We start from the raw sequence: 25,108 nt of genomic DNA on the forward strand, positions 1-25,108 counted from the left end.
CTTCCAATATAGGCACACTCTGAGTTGAGAGATATCATAGAGTCCTGGCCATGTATATCTTCAGGGTCTATGAGTCCATCCTGGTTCTCCCAGTCCAAATGCAATTTCCTAATCAATGCTAGTTTTTGTAATGGTGTTGAACAAAGCTGACCTTCCATATTTTTCTCAATATAGTGTGTTTCCAAGGGAATCACTTTAGTGGAAGGTAACCTGAGGTTACGTTCCCATGGAGAAAGAGTTTGGATATTCTATTGATCCTTTCTCTTCTGGGAGCTTCTGAAAAAGTTTTGAGAAACAAAGCAATACTTGCATTTTAAAATAATCATTCTGGTTGCTGTAGTGCGAATAGAATAGAGGATGGTGGCTTGAAGTTGAAGTGGTTGTGAGAAGAGTTAGATCCAAATATATTTTGAAAGTAAACAGGATTTACTTTTGCATTGAATATGGAGCTTAAAAGGAATACAGGAGGGCTGAGGCTCAGTGGCAGAGCACTTGCCTAGCAATGGTTTGATCCTTAGCAGCACATAAAAAGTAAATAAATAAAGGCCATCTATAACTACAAAAAAAAAAAAAAAAGAAAGAAAGAAAAAGTGAGAAAGAAAGAGAGAAAGAAAAAAGAAGGAAAGAAATACAGGAATCAGGGATGGTTCAAGGACATTTGGATTGAGCAACTAGGATGGAGTTACCATTAACTTAGATGGAAAAATCTGCAAATGCAGCGAATTTTAGGGGAGAGAGTAGGAGTTAAGTTTAGACACATCTACCATTGGAGATATAGAGTAGCCAAGTGCCTATATAAGTTATAAGAGATATAAATTATTATATAAATATTAGTTCAGTGTAAATATAAAAAAATTTAGAGTCTTTGCCATATAGATGGTATTTAAAGCCAGTAGAGTGGATGATATCATAAATTGAGTTTGTCAAAAGTGAAAAGGATCAGGGACTGAACCCATGTAATGGTGTGGGGGTGGGGCACGCACACGTGTGTATGTGCTTAATATCAATTTATTCTTAGTTTGCTTCACATCACTTAGTATCCCTCCCTGGTAAAGACAGAACTTAGGTTATTTTTTTCAAATCATATGAAACCTAAGTTAATTTTCTTTCCAATTTGAGGAACTTTTCACTAAAATTTCTTTTTTTTTTCTTTTCTTTTTTTCTTCTGAATGAGGATATAGGTAGCCAAGGGTCATTTATTTAATATTTTGACTTATTTAGCTTACTGTTAAATTAAGAAAATGTTATCTGATTTTTTTCTTCTTTTTTTAGGGATGATTTGGTCTGACATTAAAAGACTTTGGTATGAAGGGTTGGAAGACTTTTTAGAAGAATCTCGTAATCAACTCAGTTTTGTCATGAATTCTCTTTATTTGGCAACCTTTGCTCTCAAAGTGGTTGCTCACAATAAGGTGACCATTTACTATTTCAATTGAAATTTAATTCAAAACCACCTAAGATATATAGCCATGTAACTCAGAGTTTCATAAGGCTATATCTTTAGTATGTTTTCATTTTAAAACTATTTATATATAATTTCCTTTTTTTTAGTAGTTTAAAGTATGTTACCTTCTATATGGTAGGTACCACAGTTTGATATATTGTGATATTTGATATACTTTGTCTTATTTTATCCTCATAGGGATTCTATGAGACAGAAGTCCTTAGCCCCATTTTACAAATAAGAAAAATGAAGCTCAGAGATATTAAATAGCATATCTAAGTCCACACAAAAAGAAACTATGATTGGATTTAAGTCCAGGTCCATATAGGGATTTTCTTTCTTACAAATGACAGGATTTGTTTTTCATATATATGTCTGAACTAGGTTCTTTTAGCTCATTAACATGTATATACTTAAAATGAGACCACAAAGTAATTTTAAATGACAAGTATTTTATATCTTTATATCAATGTGAAAGTATCTCAGTGGAATTTATCATATAGTATTTTACACATTCCAAATCATGCCTGTCATCTTTTGCAGCTTAAAAATGGTATAAATGTAATAATTTTTCTGATGACAATATATTTTCATTCAGAATTAGACAAAAATCTAAGTTTGTAGACATCTTAAAATTTTACTTTCCATCAAGATTTACACTCTCCCAAGGCCAGAAAAGGTAATAGATTATATGTTAACTATCTTTATTTAAACCCTGAGTTTAGAATTCTTTCTGGGATAGCATATTTAAGCAACTAAAATAATAGTATTCTCTGCCTTTTGACCAATTTATTGATTATAGAAAAAGTAAAGTGACTTTCTTATATCAATTTACTTTATTAAAATATTCCATTCCTTTAAATAACCAACAGTGTGCAACACATTGATGAAGTATATTCAGTGACCACAGTGTAAAGTTACTAAGAAATAAAAATTGGTCTTACACAGATAAATGGTTTGATTTATCTGTGTAAGATAAGATAAAGAGATTGAATGGCATTACTTTTTCATACTTATCTCTTTAGTCCTATAATTTATTGTTCAAAAAGAACATTTTAAAAACGATAAGATGCTCTATTAATAATTATGCCAGGAAGTCAGACATAAAATCTCAGAGTGTTCCATGCAGCTGGGACATGTGGACATTATCTAGGTATAGTAATGCACTTTCTTCTTTTTAAATTAAAAACACCAGGGGACTTCTATGATTTATTCTAGAATCCTAAGTGAAAGGACAAGGTTAATTCGATATAACTAATTAATTGACAGCATTTATGCTTAAAACTTTATGTTGTAAACTTTAAGAAAACTAAATGTTTCATTGCATAAAAAAGTTTAATGACAAATTGTTTAATTTTTTAAAACCTAAAAATTTCTGGGAATATCTCTTTAAATGACTTAACTGATATTGCCTTACATATATGGAAATCTTTTATTAAAACATTATTTCTATTAGAAAAAGTATAAAGCATAAATGGAGATTCCCCACAAGGAGACATAATTTAAATAGTTTTCTTTCAGAAATTTCTGAATATTTGTTTTTACTTTCCTAAATTGAGAGTGCTATTCACCTTTGACTTTTTTTCCTAACTCTAGTTTCATGATTTTGCTGATCGGAAGGACTGGGATGCATTCCATCCTACGCTTGTGGCAGAAGGGCTTTTTGCATTTGCAAATGTTCTGAGTTATCTACGGCTCTTTTTTATGTATACAACCAGCTCTATCTTGGGTCCATTACAGGTAAATTAAATTTCTTGAAGAACACTTGTTAGATTTTATTATTATATCTTTCTATGTATCCACTGGAGCATTGTTGTCTCATAATGTTAAAACTAAACTTTGCTTTTGAAAATAATTAGTAATTAGAAGAACACAGCATGTTTATCTACTTTGCTTCTGGCACAAAAATAATCCTTTACTTTCAGGAATTCAGACCTTATTAAGCTATGATTCATCAGCTGCCTCCCTTCACTCCATAGACACAGATGTGTTTAAAATATAGTTCTATTTCAGACAACAGTAGAGTAACATAAAAACTGCTTTTTATCAAAATGAATCTCACATTTAAAGTAGGAAGTGTTTTAGTTTATTAAGAGAGGTCCAGTGAAAACAAATAACCATAATAATGATTTTGAAAATATGTCAGCTCTCTTTTAAAATATTTTAAAACTTTTTGTTTCATAAATAGTAAATGTAATAAGCTAAAAAATATTATATTTAGAGCTTAAAAATTCATTGATTATATAGTCCAGCTTTGCACTTGATAGTATTGGATTGTTGAAGAAATTGAGGTTTTGATATGGTATGTGATTTGTCTAACCAAATGATTGTTATGTGTGAGAATCCAAGGCTAAATTCTTTCTCTTTACATCAAAGAAAGGACTCACAATTGGTTTAATTTACCCCACAGAGTGTAGTAATTGATTATTGTAGGTCCAAATCTGCTAACTTATAATTCTGAAAATCTGAATGATGTTCATTTTCCATAGTTAAAATTTGCTAATAGTGGGCTGGGGATACAGCACAGTTGGTAGAATGCTTTCCTTGCATGCACAAGGTCCTGGGTTCAATCTCCAGCACTGGAAAAAAAAAAAGCTAATAATTTAGATTGCTTTTTATATTTTTAGAAAAGGTATAACAAGGCATAATTACTTTCTCTAAACAGGCATGTGAAAAATAAAATATGTAGGAAACCCTGATTTGATTAGACCTGTGCAGTAAAACAGAGTTATAGTTAATAAACCAACTAAGGACATAAAATGAATCATTAAAACCAAAAAAGAGGGGCTGGGGCTGGGGCTCAGTGGTAGAGCACCCGCCTCACAATCGTGAGGCACTGGGTTCGATCCTCAGTACCACATAAAAATAAATAAAGATTTTTTTATTTTTTTTTATTATTTTTTTTTTGTAATACTATTTTAATTTTAATATATTGTTTATGTCATTATAGTTACAAATGAATTTAAGAGAACTAAGTAATTTTCCCAAGGATCTAGATATTAGAACTGGAACTTAACTTCTTGTTTTAATTCTAATCTTGGGTTTACCTAAAGGTGAATGATTCCAGGCTGAAATGATTGGTGTTCCAACATGGACTGACAAATTACCAAGAATAATTCTTTTAATACTCAACTAAGGACTTAAGAAAAAATTAATTATAAGTATACAGCAGTATTTCAACTTACCTATTAATGCTTAACAGAAAAGCAGCTACTTTTATTTAGTCCATTTTAATATTAAAAAAATATACATGATAGACATTTTCTTTAAAAGCTCAATAAATAACATGGCAAACCTTTCTCTACATAGTAGTAATAGGTTTTCATTTTATGGATTTTTTAAAATATGCTCTTGCTTGTCAGTTTGTTAAAATAGGAAAACCAACTGGCATTTGTTCTACTGAACAGATAATTATTTATAAACCTTTTGTCCCCCAGGCACCAATTCATTCTTATTTTGAGAAGATGCAAGTTTTAAAGCTTGCATCTCCTGAAGTGATCCTCCTGCAAGTTACAGATATACAACATTTAAAACAATATTGAAATTTTTCTAGATGTTGAACTCTAGTGGCACACAGAATTTTGAAACTTCATCTTTGAAACTAATGGATACCATTAGTTAAGATTTCCTGTTATATTAGCTATAAAACATTTCAGCAGATGGATTCCAGAATAGGTCACAGCACTTACAGGAAACAGTTGAGGAAAACATCCTTGTGTTTGAGTGTTGACAAATTTCTGGATCTGAAGTACTTGTTTTAAAAGATGTCCTTTGGAAGATTTGTCAATTTTTGTTAATACCATCACATAAGGTAATGCAAATTCTTCACACATTTCTATGGCAATATTGTCTGTTTTTGTAATTCCAACAACACTATCCACTAATAAAAAAAACTTCAAACGGTTTTTTGGAGACTCTAACTTCAACCTCCCGGGCCAATGAAAATAAAGCCTTTATTAGGGACGATTTTCCAACATTGCTTCTGCCTATAAAACATACCTCAGGTCGGGAGAGGTCCGGGGCGTGATCTAAAGATATTTTTTAAAAAGATAGAAAAACAGGAAAAAGAGACAAAGAATAGATGGGATAAAGAGGATAAAACATAACATCATGAACTTGAATCAGTTTATCACATTAAGTATAAATGGTCTAGCCACCCAATCAAAAGGCAGAGATTGATACATTGGATAAACAAAAGCAGACCCAATAATATGCTGCTTGCAAGAGAAACACAAAGGCATTAAAAAAAAAGGACAAGAAATGTACTGTGATGACACTAATCAAGAGAAAAATTAGGCTAATCTTTTAATAGTAGACCCAGTAGATATCAGAGCAAAAGCCAGAAAATAGGTCATTTCATGATAAAATTTCAATTAATTAAGAGAACATAATTCTAAGTACTTATATACCCAATAACAATTTCAAAATACACAAAGTAAAAGCTGGTAGACCTGTAAGGAGAAATATATAAATCCACAATTATTGTCAGAAATTTAATACTCCTCTCTCTATAATAAAAGCAATCAATAGCAAAATAATACTATACAGAATACCTGAATAACACTTTCCCAATCTAGCCCAATTGATAGATCTTTTCATTCAACAACAATAGAAGCACATTTTTTAAGTGCACACAGAACATTGTTTAAGACTGACCAAAATTGGGACTATAAAACACACCAAAATGGTTATTAAATTAGAAATGAATAACAAAAATTTCTGGGTTTGGGACTGTCTCTCAATGGTAGAGCACCAGCCTCACACATGTGACGCAGTGGGTTTGATCCTCAGCACTACATAAAAATAAATAAATAAAGATATTGTGTCCATCTACAACTAAAAAAGATATTTAAAAAATATTTTTTTCTGAAAAATCCCAAGTACATAGAAATTAAGTGATATCCTTCTAAATAGCCTGTGAGCCAAAGAAAATACTTAGAGGGAAAATAAGAAAATATCCTTAATTGAATTAAAATGAAATGACAACCCAGGATTTCAAAATCATGGGATGCCAGTATTTAGGGGGAAATATATAGCCCTGAACAACTACTATAAAGAGAAAGCTCTAAAAATCAGTTACGGCAGATTCCACCGTATAAAACTAAAAAAACAAGAAGAAATTATAATCAAAGTAAGCTGAGGAGAGGAAATAATAAAGTTTGGCATTAGGTGAATGAACTAGAAAAAAAAATAGTAAAAAGCCAATAAAGGCAAAAACTGATTGGTAGAGAAAATCAATGCAATTGTTAAACTTCTGTCCAATCAAGAGAAAAAGAAAAGGTACAATATCTGGAATGGTGGAGGTGATATTTCTGAAAATTCTACAGATATGCCAAAAGTAGAATTGAAATATTATAAATTATTTCATGACAGTATATTTGGCAACAGGGATACAAGCTACCAAGCTCCCTTAGGAAGAAAGAGATAACCTGAATAGCTTTATGTCTCTTAAAAGTTCAGACCCACATGATTTTACTGGGTAATTCTGCCATGTATTTATGGAAGACACAAAATAAATTCTACACAAGCTCTTCCAGAGAATTAAGTGTAGAAAAAACTTTTAGTATGTTCTATGCATTAGCTTGATAGCAAAACTAGATCAAACAACAACAAGGAAATTACAGACCAAGTATCCCTCATAATACACATAGTTGCAGAAATTCAGAACAAAATGTCAACAAATGAAACCCAATAGTACCTAAAAATAAAAGAATAAATGGGATGATACATGATGATCACGCATGCAAAACTGACTTAACATTAGAAAACCAATTTTTGTCATTCACTGAGTTGATTTAAATGCTATATGGTCATGTCACTAGATAGAAAAGAGGATTAAAGGATTAAAAATTAAAAATATAGTGTTCAATTCTAATTAAATGCTCTCAATAGTGGCTTAAAGTGTAGCTAGGTGATAGAGTTCTTAACTGGCATGTACAAAGGCATGGGTTTCATTCCCAGAACCACAAAAGGAAAGAAAACCAAAAAAGATGTCTCTCAGTTAGACATCTAGGAATATAAAATAACTGCTACTCCTTGGTAAGGGGCATCTACAAAAAACCCCTACACTTAGCATCATCATTATTAATGAAAGCCTTTACCCCAAGACAGAAACAAGATGAGGATATTTATATTTCTATTCAACATTGTACTGGAGGTTCTAGCCAATATTATAAGGTAAGAAATAAAAAGTGTTCAGATTGGAAAGGAAAAAACTAAACTATATTTATTTTGTAGACAACAAGGTCACTTGTATAGAATATCTGGTGAAGTCTATGAAAGGGTTACTGAAACTAAGTGACTTATTTATAATGTTTGGGATATAGATCATTACACAGAAATTATTGGTATTTCTTATACTAAATGAACAATCAAATTGAAATAAAAATAAGTGTGCCATTTACATTAGCATCAAAAAGATCATATGCATTGAAATAAATCTGACAAAAAGATACAACACATGTATGCTTGAAATTTAAAAATGCTGCTAAGAGAACTTAAAGAAGATGTAAATAAATGGAGGTATACTTTGTTCATGGATTGGAAGACTCTAAATGAAGTTATCATTTCTGTTCAAATTAGTCTATAGTTGTAACACAGTTTCTGTCAAAATTTCAGCTGACTCTTATAGAAGCTAACAAATAGATCCTAAAACTCATATGAAAATGCAAAGGATTTTGATTAAAAAAAAAAAAAGCAAAACTCTAGCTGAGCACGCTGGCATAAGCCTATAACCCCAGAGGCTTGGGAAGCTGAGGCAGGAGAATCACAAGCTAAAAGCCAGCTTCAGCAATTTAGTGAGGCCCTAAGCAACTTAGTGAGCCCCTGTCTCAAAAAAAGAAAGAAAAGTGGCAGGGAAGAATGGGGATGTGGCTCAGTGGTTAAGCATCCCTGGAGTCAATTCCTGGCACAAAAAAAAAGAAGAAGAAAAAAAAAAAAAGAAAAACTCTACACAAACTCTTCTAGAGGAGAGAAAACTTTCAATTGTGTTCTGCTATATGCCTAGCATTAACTTGATAACAAAATATGACCAAAAAATCACAGGAAAATAAACCTTAGACCTAAATAACTGTTTAAAAAAAAAAAAAAAAGAATAACACTCCTCAGCAGAAATCTCACAGGCCAGGAGAGAGTAGTATGAAATTTTCACAGTTGTGAAGGGAAAAAACTGCCAACCAAGAATGCTATACTCAGCAAAGCTGTCTTTTAGAAATGGAGGAGAGATAAGACATTCTCAAACAAAACCTAAGAGAATATGTCTCTTAATATAATGATCTCCAATCCCATCTATGTTGTAGAAAGTAATAGGATTTCATACTTTTTTGTGGTGGAGTAATATTGTGTTAGGTATATATGCCACATTTTTTCTTTATTCACTCATCAATTAATAGACACTTGGATTGTTTCCCTTTCTTGGCTATTATGAGTAGTCCTGCAATAAATGTAGGAGTACAGATCATCTCTTAAATATACTAATTTCATTTCCTTTGTCTAGATACCCACCAGTGGGATTGTTGGATCATATGATAGTTCTGCTTTTGATTTTTTTTTTTTTTTTTAGGAACCTTCATACTAGGGAGAACAGATTTTTGACAAAGGTCCAGGCAATTAAATGGAAAAAATTATAGTCTTTCAACAAATAATACTGAAAAAAATTGGATACCCAGTGTTAAGCAGAGAGGCAGGGGACATTGATCCTCTTACCATATTTAAAAATTAACTCTATTTTTAGTCAAGCCCATACCCATAAAACTGCTAGAAGAAAACATGGGTAAAATTGGATGAGGCAAATATTTTATAAATACAATACCAAAAGCATGATTAATTAAAGAAAAATTGACACATTTCACTTTGTCAAAATTAGAAGTTCCTGGTGGCCCTTGCTTTTAATCCCAGCTACTTGGGAGGAGACTTCGGTAGGAGGATCACAAGTTTGATTCTAGCCTGGGAAACCTAGTGAAACTGAGAATATAATTCAGTGGTAGAGCACTTGACTAGCATGTGCAAGGCCAAAGGTTCAGTCCCCAGTACCACCATAACAAAATAGAAAAAACCAGAAGCTTCTCTTCAAAAGACACTACTAAAAATTGGGCACAGTACATCCTTGTAGTCTCAAGTACTTGGGAGGCTGGTAGAGAAAATCAATGATCACTTGAGCTCAGGAGTTTGTGGCCAAAGTGGGCAACATTGTAAGACACTTTAAAACAACAACAACAACAACACTATTAAGGCAATAAAGGAATAAAATTAAACTAAGGGAATAAAAGAACAAGCCATAAGCTGGGAGGCAAATTTTACAAAGTATATATCTGATAAGGATTAATATAATAATAATGTGATGTAGCCAGAATATAAAAATTTCTTCTGTGCGCTAGAGTTGTGACTCAGTGCTAGAGCACTTGCCTCAAATATGTGAGGCACTGGGTTCAATTCTCAGCACCACATATAAATAAAAACTAAAGGTCCATCAACGACTAAAATAAATAAATAAAATTTTTAAAAAATTCTGCTGTAATGCAATTCATGTGTTCCTAAATATTACCATACTAAGCAAAATGGTCCAATAAAAGCCACAAGGATTATGGAAAAATGAGTTTGGTGAGACAATGCTCAAAAACTTCATCACTGATGTATATGCAAAAGATAGGGCTGGAATAACACATATGTTAAATTGTTAAGAAATGCATAAATATAAAGAGGGTATGAGGAAACTCATTGATGAATATGCCTATTCTAGTGATTATGGTGACAATTTATTATATCCATAGGTCAAAACTTATCAAATTTTACACTATAAATATGTGTGATTTATGGTATGTCAAGTCTGCTTCCTGAAGCTGATTGTTTTTTGTTTATTTTGGGGGCTAAAGAAGAAAGCGAGTCAATTTTTGAGTTTTTTGTAGATTGTTTTTATTATTTTATTTATGTCAATTTCCTTACAAATAAGCACAAACAAATGCAATGTATATCATAAAACTAAGCCAGTCAGCAGTATTTATAAAGCAAATGACCAATTCAAAGCATCTAGCATGAAGAAGGAAAAACTGCAAAGTCAAAGGTAGTGTTATGGTTTAAATAAGAAATGTCCCAGGGCTGGGGTTGTGGCTCAGTAGTAGTGCACTTGCCTAGCATGTGTAAGGCACTGAGTTCGATCCTCAGCACAACAAAAAGATAAATAAATAAAGGTATTGTGTCCATCTACAACTAAAAAATATATTTTTAAAAAGAAAGAAAGAAATGTCCCTCAAAAGCTCATATATGAAACAATGCTAGAAAGTTTAGAGGTAAAATGATGGGGTTATGAGAATTTTAACTTAATCAGTGCATTAATCCCCTGATGGGATTAACTGAGTGGCAGCTGTATGCTGGTAGGGTATGATTGGAGGAAATGGTTTGCTGCAGGCATGCCTTTGGGGTCTATATTTTGTCTATGGTAAGGTAAGCTGTCTCTGCTGCCTGGTTTCGTGTCCTGAACCACTTTCACCACATTCTTTAGCTATAATGTTCTACCTCCCCTAATGGTCAGAGCAGTGGATTTGGCCATGAATGGACAGAGAACTCTGAAATCATGACCTCAAAATAATTTCTTCCACAAATTGTCATATGTTAGGGCTTTTGGTCACAGCAGCAGAAAAGCTGCTTAAAACAGGCAGAGAACCAAAAGCGCTATACAGATTTAATGGATTTCCTATTCAATTTCCAATGATGTTCTTCATAAAAATAGAAAAGACAATCATGCAATTTATTTGGAAAAATAAGAGACCCAGAATAGTCAAAACAAACCTTAGTGAGGAAAGTAAAGCAGGAAGCATCACAATACGAGATCTTAAAAGATATTACAGAGCTATAGTAACAAAAACAACATGATATTGGTAACAACATGAAAACCAATGTAACAGAACAGAAGACACAGAGACAAACCCACATAAATACAGTTATCTCATACTAAACAAAGGCACCGTAAACATACATTGGAGAAAAGGTATCCTCTTCAATAAATGGTGCTGGAAAAACTGGAAATCCGTATGTAGCAGTGTTGAGGGCCACAGCCAGTCAGAATGACGCCTGGCATTTTGCCAGAGGGAATGGTTGAAAGGTAATGCCAGCGAGCCATTGAGATGATGATGGTTATGTTAAGCTGTGTATTCAGTTGTATATAGACCTTTACTGTCTGGCAATAGGGAGGCTCTTGCTGTTACTTTGGAGTTCCCCTTGAGTTCTTGCCGGTTCGAACCTGGTGGAGGGTGACAGTGTTCCCAGGGAGCGTGTGTGGAGTGTGCTGGTGGAGTTCAGAAATAAAGTTTGCTCCTGCTTGAGTGTCTCGTGATTTGTGCCCAGCCAGACTGCGGCGTAGCAGAATGAAATTTAACCCCTGCCTCTCACCCTGCACAAAACTCAACTCAATGTAGATCAAAGGACTTAGGCACTGGACCAGAGGCCCTGTGCTTACTAGAAGAAAATAAGGCCCAACTTACATCATGTTGCCTTAGGTACTAACTTCCTCAACAAGACTCCTAAAGTGCAAGAAGTAAAATCAAGGATCAATAAATGGGATGGTATCAAACTAAAAAGCTTCTTTATAGCAAAGGAAACAATCAAGAGCATGAAGAGAGCCTATAGAATGGGAGAAGACCTTTTCCACCTGCATCCCAGAGCATTAATCTCCAGGATATATAAAGAAACTCAAAAAACCGAATGCCAAAAGACCAGATAATCCAATCAGTAAATGGGCAAAAGAACTGAATAGGCCCTTCACAGAGAAGAAATAACAAATGATCAACAAATATATGAAAAAATCTTCAGAATTTCCAGCAATTAGAGAAATGAAAATTAAAACTACAATGAGATTCCATCTCACTCCAGTCAGAATGGCAATTATCAAGAATACCAGTAACAATAAATGTTGGCAAGGATGTAGGGGGGAAATGTATACTCATATATCACTGGTGGGACTGCAAATTGGTGCAACCCCTCTGGAGAGCAGTAAGAAAATTCCTTAGAAAACTTGCAATGGAATCACCATTTGACCCATTATCCCATTCCATGGTATATACCCAAAGGACTTAAAATCAGCATACTACAGTGACATAGCCACATGAATGTTTTATAGCAGCTCAATTCACAATAGTTGAGCTATGGAACCAACCTCGGTGCCCTTCAACAGATGAGATGAATGGATAAAGAAACTGGTATACATACACAATGGGATATTACTCAGCCATAAAGAAGAATAAAATTATGGCATCTGTCGGTAAATGGATGGATCTGGAGACTGTCATACTAAGTGAAATGTCAATCCCAAAAAACCAAAGGTTGAATGTTCTATTTGATATGCAGAAATTAACAACAAGGAGGGAGGGAAGAATAGAAGTTCAGTGTATTAGACAAAGGGGAATGAAGGGAAGGGAAAGGGGATAGGAATAGGAAAGACAGTGGAAATAATCTGACATGATTTTCCTGTCTTTATATATGAATGTACCACCAGAGAAACTCCACATTGTGTACAACCACAAGAATGGGATCCTAATTAGTATAAGCTATACTCCATGTGTGTATAATATGTGAAAATATACCCTACTGTCATGTGTATCTAAAAAGAACAAAAAAAAAAAAAACAAAACAGGCAGAGATCTTGGAGCCACCTCTCTTTCCCTTCTTATCAGTAATCAGTTGCTTTCCCTGGAGCTATGTCAAATACTTCTACTTATATTGCATTAACCAGAATTGGGGAACATGGCTATTTGAAGCTAGAAGAAAGTCTGAGAATGTTGAGTACTTTTAGTTGAGCTTATTGCCTTCAAAAATTCAAGATTTGGATTAGTCAGAAAAAAGGAAAAATAGATATTGGTAAGAGTCATATGTTTTGGCCTTTTACTAAAGAACAAATCTTTTTTTAATATTTATTTTTTAGTTTTCGGTGGATACAACATCTTTTATTTTATTTTTATGTGGTGCTGAGGATCGAAACCAGCACCCCGAGCATGCCAGGTGAGCACGCTACCACTTGAGCCACATCCCCGGCCCAAGAACTATTCTCTTTTTAAAAGAAGTTTTATTGCAGTAAGACACTCTAGTGTTTACCTGGAAGACGCGCACCACACAACACAGATCACCAAAGAGGTTTCCGCTTTATTACCAAAGGCTGTGTGTTTATATAGGTCTAAGGAGAGGTTGCAGGGCTGAGGTAGATAACAGGTCGCCCGTTTATTGGCAAGCTCTTCCATATGTCAGTTCCGGAGCCCAAGAAGTTAATTCTTATTGGGGCTAAGGCTTCCCACCAGCAGGGTTTGAACATTGGTGCCGGTGGGAACGTTTCGAGCCAGTGAAAGAAACAAAGAGGAGAAAGAGGGTCATTAGACACCATGCTGGGGTTTTTCTCTGGGGTGCTGCTGCCGTTATGTTTCCCCAACATTACCCACTTAAGATTTTTAAGTTAGAACAACATTAAACATCACTTTTTCCTCCTAAATATAAAAAAATTATTTTTAATATAAAAATTTTCAAAATTTGTTAGAGCTCTTTTACAAACACTAATAAAAAGAATATTAAATTTTTACAACCTTTTACCCCACAAAGTTGGTAATATAGCATTATTTACTGACATTTCTTTAAAAATTTACTGGAAGTTAAAATCAGTAGATCATTAAACTTGTTATTCTACTCATAGCACATAATCTATAATAATGTAAATTGAATTTTCTTTGTGTGAAAGAAATATTAACCTTAAGAAAATAAAAATGAATGGGAATCTTCCCTTCACTCTTTACCAGCTGTGTAATAATAAAAAAAATATTTAACTTCTCTGAATCTCTCTCCATTTATTTGTAATATAGGCATAAAGTATCTTAGTATTAAGCTTCTTATAGCATTGTTGTTTACAATAACATTTATTGAAAGTTGGAGGAAATTTAACAAACTCTGTAGGAACCAAGTCTTTTGCTCAAGGCTCCACCCCCAGCTCCTAGTGAAATCAATGTTTGTTATTCATAGAACCTCATGCATACTTGTTCATGAATGAGGTAGGAAATAAATATTTCTCCCTCCATAAGTGGCCAAATATTTGCAATTACATTCTGGCTACTTCCAAAATTTTTCCCCCCCAGCACTTCCCTGCTCCTGCTCCCTTCCTTATTCCCACACTCTGATCCTTTTCCTCTACTGATCTCCCTTTAGTTTTTATGATATCCCCACCCCATCTTTTCCTTTTTCTTCTCTAACTTCCACATATGAGAGAAAACATATGATCCCTGACCTTCTAAGTTTGGCTTATTTTGCTTAACATAATTGTCTCAAGTTCCATCCACTTTCTTTCAAATGCCATAATTTCATTCTTCTTTATAGGTGAATAAAACTCCATTGTGTTGGGGCTGGGGATGTGGCTCAAGCGATAGCGTGCCCCTCTGGCATGCGTGCGGCCTGGGTTCGATCCTCAGCACCACATACAAACAAAGATGTTGTGTCTGCCGAAAACTAAGAAATAAAATATTAAAATTCTTTCTTTCTCACTCTCTCTTATTTTTTTTTAAAGAGAGAGGAGAGGGAGAGAGAATTTTTAATATTTATTTTTTAGTTCTCGGTGGACACAACATCTTTGTTGGTATGTGGTGCTGAGGATCGAACCCAGGCCGCACGCATGCCAGGCGAGGGCGCTACCGCTTGAGCCACATCCCCAGCCCACTCTCTCTTTAAAAAAAAAAAACAAAAAACTCCATTGTGTATATGTATCACATTTTCTTTATCAGTTCATCCATTGATGGACACCTAGGTTGGTTCCATAGTTTGGCTATTGTGATTTTGTGCTGCTATAAACATGGGTATGCATGTATCACTATAGTATGATAAATAATAAATTTATAATAATAAGTCAGTATGATAAATAATAAATACAAAGGAGTGGTATAGCTGAGGAGCTAATTCATACAGAGGTGCCATGACTCATCTTTTAAGGAACTTTCATACTGATTTCCATAGTGGTTATACTAATTTACAATCCCACCAACAATGTAAAAGTGTTTCTTTTTCTCCATATCCTCTCCAGCTTGTTTATTAGTTTTTTTCATTTGGTTGTTTTGCAGTGCTGGAAATAAACCTAAGGCCTTATACATGCCAGGGAAGCACTCTACCACTGAGCCACATTCCTGGCCCCTTGTTGTTTATATTCTTAATGACTGCTGTTCTGCCTGGTGTGAGATGAAATCTCAGTGTTGTTTTTTGTGTGTGTGTTTGTTTTTGGTACCAGGGATTGACTCAGAGGCACTCAACCACTAAGCCACATCCCCACCCCTTTTTTGTATTTTAGAGACAGGGTCTCATTGGGTTGCTTAGTGCCTAACTTTGCTCAGGCTGGCTTTGAACTTGGATCCTCCTACCTCAGCCTCCAGAGTTGCTGGGACTACAGGCATGTGCCTCGGCACCCAGCTCAGTGTAGTTTTGATTTTCATTTCCCTTATTGCTATTGATGTTGAACATTTTTTAATATATATGTTGGCCATTCCTATTTTTTCTGTGAAGTTCCTTTGCCCATTTATTAAGTTATTTATTTTTTTGGTGTTAAGTGTTTTTGAGTTCTTTATACATTTTAGATATTAATCTTCTGTTAGAAGAGTAGCTATCAGAGATTTTCTCCCATTCTCTAGGTTCACTCTTCATCTTCCAGATTGTTTCCTTTACTGTGCAGAAGCTTTTTAATTTGATGCCATCCCATTTATTAACTTTGGCATTATTTCCTGAGCTTTAGGGGTTCTTTGAGAAAGCTGTTGCCTGTGCCTATATGCTGGAGCATTGACCCTAAGTTTTCTTCTAGGAATTACATAAGCTTCTGTTCTAATGTCCTAGGTCTTTCATACATTTTAAGTTGATTTTTTTGTGCAGAGTGAGAGGTAAGGGTTTAGTTTCATTCTTCTACATATTGATAATCAATTTTCTTAGCACCATAAGAAATTCACTTTTAACTTGAGCAAAATGATGCAATTGTAAAAGCCACAAGGCTTGCAGAGGTACTGGGTTTGATCCTCAGCACCATATAAAATAAAATAAAATAAAGGTATTAAAAAAAGAATGGGTTAGAGACAATTCTCAAAAACTTCATCAGTGATACATATGCAAAAGATAGAACTACAATAACATTTACTCATGTTATATTGTTAAGAAATACTTAAATATTAAGGGGCATAAGGAAACTCGTTGATGGATGTGTTTGCTATGGGGATTGTCATGATGATTTCATGGATATGTACACACATCAAAACTTGTTAAATAGAATGTAAAAGACTTGTGCACTGAAAACTACAAAACATTCATGAAAAAATTAAAGTCACAAACAGATGGAAAGGCATCCCATATACAGATTGGAGTACATAATATTGTTAATATATCCATAAGAGTGAAACTGATGCACAATTTTATCTTTAGGCACAATGTTTTATAGAAAATTTCTAGAACTTGTTCACCTTACAAAAATGAAATTTTATACCTCTTAATTTGAATAAGTTAATCCATGTTATATATATATATATAGAGAGAGAGATAGATAGATAGATAGATAGCAGGATTTCCTTTCTTTTTAAGGCTGAATAATATTCCATTGTGTATATATACACCACATTTTTTAAAACCCATTAATCTGTGTTGGACATTTAGGTTGTTTCCACACTTTGGCTATTGTGAGTAGTACCACAGTGAACAGAGGACTGCTAATATCTCATACAGATGCTGATTTTAGTTTCTTTGGATAAATACCCCAACGTAGGATTGCTGTATCATAAGGTAGTTTATTTTCAATTTTTTGAGGAACCTTCATACTGTTTTCCATAACTGCACTACAATTTTGATTTCTCATTGGAAGTATTCAGGGGTTCCTGTTTCTCCATGGCCTCACCACCACTTGTTATCTTTTTTATTATTAATATTTATATAATAGTCATCCCTACAGGTGTGAGGTGGGTAGTATCTCATTGGTAATGATGTGAAGCATCATTTCATATTTCTGTTGGCCATTTGTATATCTTCTTTGGAGAAATATCTATCTAAGTTCTTAGCTCGTATTAATTAGGTTATTTTTGTTTTGTTTTGCCTTTCTATTTAATTGTATGTATTCTTTATATATTTTGGAAATTAACCCTTTATCACATTTATAATTTGCAAATATTTTCTCCCTCTCCATAGGTTACCTTTAATTCTATTGTTTATGTTGCAAAATCTTTAGTTTGATCTTGAGCTACCTATGTGTTTTTGCTTTTGTTGCCTATGTTTCTGGTGTCATAGCCATGAAATCATTGCTAAGATCAGCATTATGAATATGGATGTTTTTTCCTAGAAGTGTTATAGTTTCAGGTCTTATGTTTAAGTCTTTAATCCCTTTTGAGTTGATTTTTGTGTATGACATGAGGGTCAGATTCATTCTTTTCTGGGTGCACAATGTTCAGTTTTTCTAGTAGTGTTGAAGAGATTACCCTTTCCCCATTGTATATTCTTGGCACCATCGTTGGTAGATATATATGGATTTATTTTAGACTCTTTATTCTGTCTCATTGGTCTACATGTCTGTTTTTATTACAGTACCCTACTGTTTGGCTTACTGTAACTTTGCATATGTTGAAATCAGGAAGTGTTTTGCTTTCAATTTTTTACCCTCAGGATTTCAGTTCTTTACCCTCAGGATTACCTATTTGGGGTCATCTGAATTTTAGAATTGTTTTTTTTCTATATTTGAAAAAAATGCTGTTGGATTTTGATAAGAATCATATCAAATCTGTACATCCATTTCACTGTAATAGACATTTTAACATTATATTTTCCAATCCGGGAATATGGGATGCCATTCCATTTGCAGAACCTAATTTTTTAAATCAATGTTTTATAGTTTTAGTGCACAAATCCTTTACTTTTCTGTTTAAGTTTATTCCTATTTTATTCTTTTTCATGTTATTGTAAGTGGGCTTGTTTTCCTAATATCCTTTTCAGTTAGTTGGGTTATTAGTGTATACAAATGCACAAATTTTTATGTGATTATTGCAGTTTTTGTTAAATTGATCTTCATTTACTAACATGCTTTCCTTCTACATCTCTCAGATTTAGAAGCTGGGAGACTTATTTTAACTGCTTTTATAACCTGTAATGGGGACACACTGCTTTTATAACCTGTAATGGGGATATAGTTCTCTCCTTTGGTTTGAATGAGCAGGTTCATCATTCAAATGGGAATTAAATTGATGCTATTAATTATTAAGTTTGGACAACAAGTGTGTACTGGGACTGTCTCAGGCAAATCAGTGTCATCAGATTATCCTAGAGTGGAATGTATAAAATAAACTTATGTTCAGCAGGGACTCAATCTTTTACCCTAGTAGTAGACATTTCATGATTGTATTCATCAAATTTGTGACTTACATTATAGCTCAGAGCTACCTTTGGAAGGTGGCCCTCTACAGTCTGATCCCACTAACTTTCTAGTCATCTCTCACTGTATTCATCTCTTTGTCCCTTCCCAGAATGTCTTTTTTTTCACCTAGGCCAAGATGAGTCACTAACCTCACAAATGTGCTTTTCCACTTCCATGTCATTTTATGTTCTTACCCTGTTTGGAATGTCCCTATCACATGCTCTGCTTGTTGATATTGTACTTATTCATTTAACAAACGTTTATTGAGTGCCTGGTAAGTACTCCATTAATAACTCTAAAACAAATAATCCACAGCTTCATCTTAAGGATCTCATGCTCTACTGAGTATGACAACAAACCAATGTATGCATTTAAACTAGTATGTGCTATAAAGGAGAGCTCAGAGAAAGGGCATTTATTTTGGTCCAAGGCATCAGAAAAGACTTTGTCAGAAGAGATGGCACAGGAATTAAGCCTTGAAGCATGTACAGATAATGTGGGGCCTGTAGGGTGTTTCAGGAAGAGGGAACATGAGCCAGCTTTAGTGTCCCAGCAATTAGGAAATCTATTCCAGTACTAATATTCATGAAAATGAATATCTCCATCCTATGAATTAATGCTTTGAACTTCTTTTTTCAAAATTTGTTTTTTTAGATATACATGACAGTAGAGTATAATTTGAAATATTATGCATATATGGAGTATAATCTACTCTAATTAGGATCCCATTCTTGCAGTTGTATATGATGTGGAGTTACACTGTTCGTGTATTTTTATACATAGGAAAATTATGTCTGATTCATTCTACTGTCTTTCCTATTTCTGTCCCCCTTCCTTTCCCTTCATCTCTCTTTGTCTAATCAAATGAATTTCTATTCCCCGTCCACCCCCAACACACACCCACCGCCATTGTGAATTAACATCCACATATCAGAGAGAACATTTGACCTTTGGTTTTTTGGGATTGGCTTACTTCATTTAGCATGATAATCTCCAGTTTCATCTTTTACTGGCAAATACCATAATTTCACTCTTATTTATGAATACTTTGAACTTTTAATGAGCACATTCTACATATAGCTTGTCTTAAATTGTAAAGTTATGTTGTTCCTACTAAACTAAAAATTATTTGAATATGGGGAGTATATCTTCATTTTCTAATCTTTACTTACTTCCTTGTCATAGAATGTCAAACTTAAGGAATGTTTGCTAATTGAAATGAAAAAGTGGTAAAATGGGGTTAGGTAGAAACAAGTGCCTAGTGATGTGAGATAAGAAAAAGCTCTGGGAAATGTCCCAGCTGATGCTGTAGCTGCTCATTCAAAATAATAACATTGGGAACAGTTATTGAGTATGTTTTGTGGGCCAGGCACTGTGCAAAGTGTTTTTCACCTAATTAAGGCTCATCACAATCCATGTTATTCTTGTTATTGTATTTACATTTCACATTTGGAGAATCTAAGGTCTAGAGGAATTAAATAGTTTACACAATTAGTAAGCGGTAGAGTCAAAAGACTTGAACTGGATCTCTCTGACCAGAGGCCAACCTGGAGTTGACTCTACTGTTTTTATGAAGGATACTACTACTACATTTTAGCAGATATAAGAACCACATTTGGACATAACTCAGTAATATTTACATTTTTAAGAAAAAAAACATGAAGGTAGAATTTGTAAATAATTATGATAATAGTAATAATAGCAGCAAATATTTATTGATCCCTTGTGTGCCAGAAACAGATCTAAGATCCTTATTTACATTTATTACTTCATTTCATTCTCACAACAATTCTCAGGCAGACTCTTTTATTTTCATTTTACAAAGGAAGAAACTGAGGCATAGAGACATTAAATACTTGTAGAAGGTCACACAGAGCTAGCTGGTAAGGAACAGAACTGGAATTCCAGCCCAGCTGATTTGACTTCAGAACCAATGATTTTTTTGTTTTTAACCCAGGAAATTGAACCCAAGGCCTTACACATGCTAAACAGAGCTGGATCCCCAGCCCTGAAGCCAATGTTCTTAACCACTTGCTAAATTGCCTCACAGTGTTTTCAGTACTACAGAATAATAGTCCTTAAATTTTATTGTGTAATAACATCTGCAACCATCTGTGAGCATGCATTATTATATATTTTTTTTCAAAAGTCTTTCCTAGTTTATCTACATGTTTCAAATGAATCTCAGTGGACACAACATCTTTGTTTTGTATGTGGTGCTGAGGATGGAACCTGGGCGGCTTGCATGCCAGGTGAGCCCGCTGCCGCTTGAGCCACATCCCAAGCCCTCAAATGAATCGATTTTAACATAGATAGTTGAGTGATTAAACAGAATAGAGAAGGCCTGACCACAGAGCATGCTGCCTTCCCATCTGGTCATAGGGTAGGACTCCCTCAGATCCTATATGCTTCCTCTCAGTGCTATGGTTTTGAACCCAAGTGGTACCACTTGGTTCAGGACTCTACGTGCTTCAGGGTCCCTGATTCCTTCCCATCTGGAGGAGGAAGAGGATTTGGAATACAGGTATGACTTGCTTAGGCAGCTGTAATATCAACTATAGCCTACTAACTCACTTAACAAAGATTTACTGAGTGCTTGATAAGAATATAGGAATATAGTGACTGGCCCATCCTAGATGAGACTGTGCCATGGTTTGGAGGTTTAAGGGCTTCATTCTCAATCTTGTCTACCAGTTAGAAAGTTAAAAAAAAAAAAAAAGTTTTAAAAACTGTTACCCCCCCCCCCCCAGAGAATGATGGCGTATTTTATCTTTCATTGACCTTTTTTTTTCCCTCTGAAGACCTAAGCAGGAGAGAGTCTAACAACATTCATTAAATTACTTTATCTTATTTAGGAAGACAAATATAATAAGTTAGCACATTCTTTTAACAGTTCTGTTTTCAGTATCTGGATTAAACCTGGGGTGCTGTACCATTGATCTACATCCCCAACCCCGTTTTATTTTTTATCTTGTGTTTGTGATCCTCCTGCCTCAGCCTCCCCAGTTGCTGGAATTACAGGCATGTGCCACCACACTGGGCTGGCCAAAGTCTTCTTGCTTGCACAAAGATTTCTTTTGACTCATGAGCATGCTCATAATCAAAAAGTCAAATTAGCCAGGCACAGGGCACACGCCTGTAATCCTAGCAGCTCAGGTGGCTGAGGCAGGAGGATCACAAGTTCAGAGCCAGTCTCAGCAACTTAGCGCAGCCCTAAACAACTTAGTGAGAACCTGTCTCTAAATAAAATACAAAAAGGGCTGGGAATGTGGCTCAGTGGTTTAATCCCTGGTACCCCCCTCAACATTATGGTGGCATTGGTTCCGTTCTTATTTTTCATTCTCCCTTTCTTTCTCTTTTCATTATTTTAAAAAAATGGGGGGGGGGGGACACCATCTGTGCAAACAGTACTTGGCCTACACCAAATGCTCAAGAAATAGTAGCTACAGTGAGTTCAGCAGCTGCTGCAGTAGTCTTTAAAATAGAAATTTAATCCTATAGCAAACTAAAATTTTCTTTGCAAATAAATTCACTGAAAGTGGATGTATTTTAATGTTACATGTAGTCCCAGAAAGATAAAAATCCTGAAATGAGTGTACTTAGATTCATAAAGCTCTCTGCTGCAATCATTTTCTATATAATTATTTTGAAGACAGCTGCAGGTGCCAAGTAGTGAGAAGGTTCTAACAGAATTTGGCAGGAGGTAGGGTGGAATGTGGTCCAGAAGGATAAGAGAGAGAAGCAAGACTTTCAGAGAAAGCAGTTCCTTATGAGTTTTACTCCTGCTGTTCAAGGAGCTCTCGAGTTCATGATCTATCCAAAGAGAAACCTGCTACTTTGATCCTTTATCATCCAACTTGATAAGATTTCGTTGTTAATTGACAGTCATAAGGTCAGCTGCTCTTCTTCCCCTTCCTCTTCCTTTTCTCCCCTTCCCACTAAAATATCATCTCCTTGTCCTCAGTGCTGTGACAACCAATCCTTACAAAAGCAACATGTCTTCCCCTCCAGCTTCTTTTCCAGGCTGCCTTGATCTCACTCCTGTAGGCCTCACATCTAGAAAAACTAAGAGGGCGGGAGGTTATTTATAAACTTTCTCAAGTATTAATGCCTTTCCTTCTCAAACTTCCTTTTCAACTTCTTCAAGGATAAAGAGGGCCATTTCTTTCCCCAAAATAGAAATGTCTCCCATATCATGCATTCACAGACAGTTCAACTAAATGCCCTCATTTGTTGATTAGCATGCTCTGAGGAGAGTCCCCAATGCAGTGAATTCAGGCAAGGAGCAGTTCTAAGGTGGTAGTGATTCGCAAATGAGACTGAAGGAGAGAGGCCCTTAAAGGTTTGTGCGTGCTTCCTTGGGCTTCAACATTTACAGCTGAAAGTGCTTTCACCTAAAGTTTTGCTTTTCTGTTTGGTCTAATTATTGGGGTTACTAATATTAAAGTTGGTGAATACCCCTTGGATTCTAACGGTTTGATTCACAGTCTTGCTCCATCATCCACTGTTGCCTAATCTCTGTGAGCCTCAGTTCCTATATGTGTTTTATTGTGAGGATTAAATGGGTTGGTGTGATAGTATGTACAGCAGAGTACCTGACACATTGTTGGCTTTCCATAAATGACTGATCCATTCTTCTATTCCCTTTATAGTAGATGACTATGGAAGGCTTGAGAAATAATCCAAGAATTTTGGAAGGTTAATATTATGTGTGCATATTTATTCCTAGTGAGTTATTTGGACTTACTGGATAATTATCAGATTTAATTTAATAGTTTATATAATATAAATTGCTGTTTCTAATGAATTAAGAGCTATTTCAGGTGCTTTGCTTTTGAGGTTATACTTGGAGGTGAATATTCTTTTAAGAAGCATAAAATGTCAGAGATGGAGCTCATGTAGTCCAGAGGCTCTTAAACTGGCAGGTTGTAGAACCACCTGGGGAGTGTGTTGAACCTGGATTCTCAGGCCTTGCCCTTAGAGATACTGATTAAATAGGTGAGTCTGATGCAACCTTTGGCGACCCCTTGTATCCTATTTCTAGATCAGGAACTAAGGCAAGTACACAGTGTTAGAAGAACTTGGTGTTAATTAACCAAATTAACTAACAATTACATCTTTGTTGGGTATTCATTCACATATTAATTCAACAATTCTTGGTGTGCAGAAACTATTATGTGAGAACTAAATCCTTCCCAATTGTACCTAACCCCAAACTTGTAATGGGAGAGCTAAGATAAATCCACAAAATAATGTTTTAGAAAAGTGCTTGCAAGGAGTTAGAAGCAAGAATCCATTCTGCCATCTGTTAGTTGTATTTCCCTGAGCAATTGAGTCAATCTCTCTGAGCTTTAGTTTTGTCATTTGGAACAGTAGAGATAATTCTGTGTTTCTCACCTTGAGAAATATGTGATAGCTCTTGAAAAACTATAAAGAATTAAATAAAAGGCATATGAAAGATAGTTATGTGTTCAACATTTTAATTAATATGCCAGGCTCTGGAGCTTATTTGGTGTTTGCCCCTAAACACTGGTGAAGGACACACACACACACAAATGTTAGTATAAAGTAAAAAAACACTGTTTTAGAAATAACAGAGTTCCTTTTGGAGCATGACTGAGAAAGGATCTGGAGGGAATCAGAAAGGCTCTGGAGAGGATGTGGCCTTCAATATTAGTCTTGAAGGGATAGGAAGCTTCCCTGGCAAAGAAGAGGAGAGTACTGTGCAGAAGTGTGGAGGCATCAGGTGTGGTGTACATGTACAGGATGTCCATCATGCGTAGACCTGTGGAGTTATGGAGCTGAAGCTGAAAAAGACAGACTGGGCTGGATTCTGAGGATCTCTGTGTCAGGAATTTTAAATATTATTACTTACACAAAGAATTTTGAACATGGGTAGATTGAGTAGATAGAAATTTTAGACAGATAATTATGGCTTTATTCTGGAAAAACTGGAAGGAGAATGACTAGAAGTTGTCATTATTATTGCTTCCCTTTGTCAGCTACTTTTATAATTTAATGAACTAATGATATATTTTTTGATGTGAACCCTAATGATATCAACCTTTATAATTCAAGGAATTTAGCTCATTTTTGTAGTTCTACATAATGCTGTATATATATGAAGTTTTTTGCCTCCATTAAATTATTTCCTAAGGATAAGTCTCCAGAAATAGTGTTAAAAGATCAAAAGATGTGATCCTTATAATACTTCAGTATTTCTTTCTTTTTTCACATGTGGTGTTTGTCTTATGGTGCACAATCAATATAAAAATACAGGGTTT

General features: G+C 34.7%; 1 protein-coding gene across 1 annotated transcript in view; it reads left to right on the forward strand.

Moving 5' to 3' along the window:
* The window catches only part of Trpc1 (transient receptor potential cation channel subfamily C member 1), a 91,591-nt gene that overhangs the window by 58,786 nt on the left and 7,697 nt on the right, over window positions 1-25,108 (forward strand). The window contains exons 7-8 of the mRNA XM_026385030.2: window positions 1,273-1,412; window positions 3,041-3,184. Coding sequence (XP_026240815.1) covers window positions 1,273-1,412; window positions 3,041-3,184 — 284 coding nt within the window. The remainder of the gene's footprint in view (window positions 1-1,272; window positions 1,413-3,040; window positions 3,185-25,108) is intronic.

Source organism: Urocitellus parryii, chromosome 2 (assembly GCF_045843805.1).
Source record: "Urocitellus parryii isolate mUroPar1 chromosome 2, mUroPar1.hap1, whole genome shotgun sequence".
NCBI classification, from domain to species: Eukaryota; Metazoa; Chordata; class Mammalia; order Rodentia; family Sciuridae; genus Urocitellus; species Urocitellus parryii.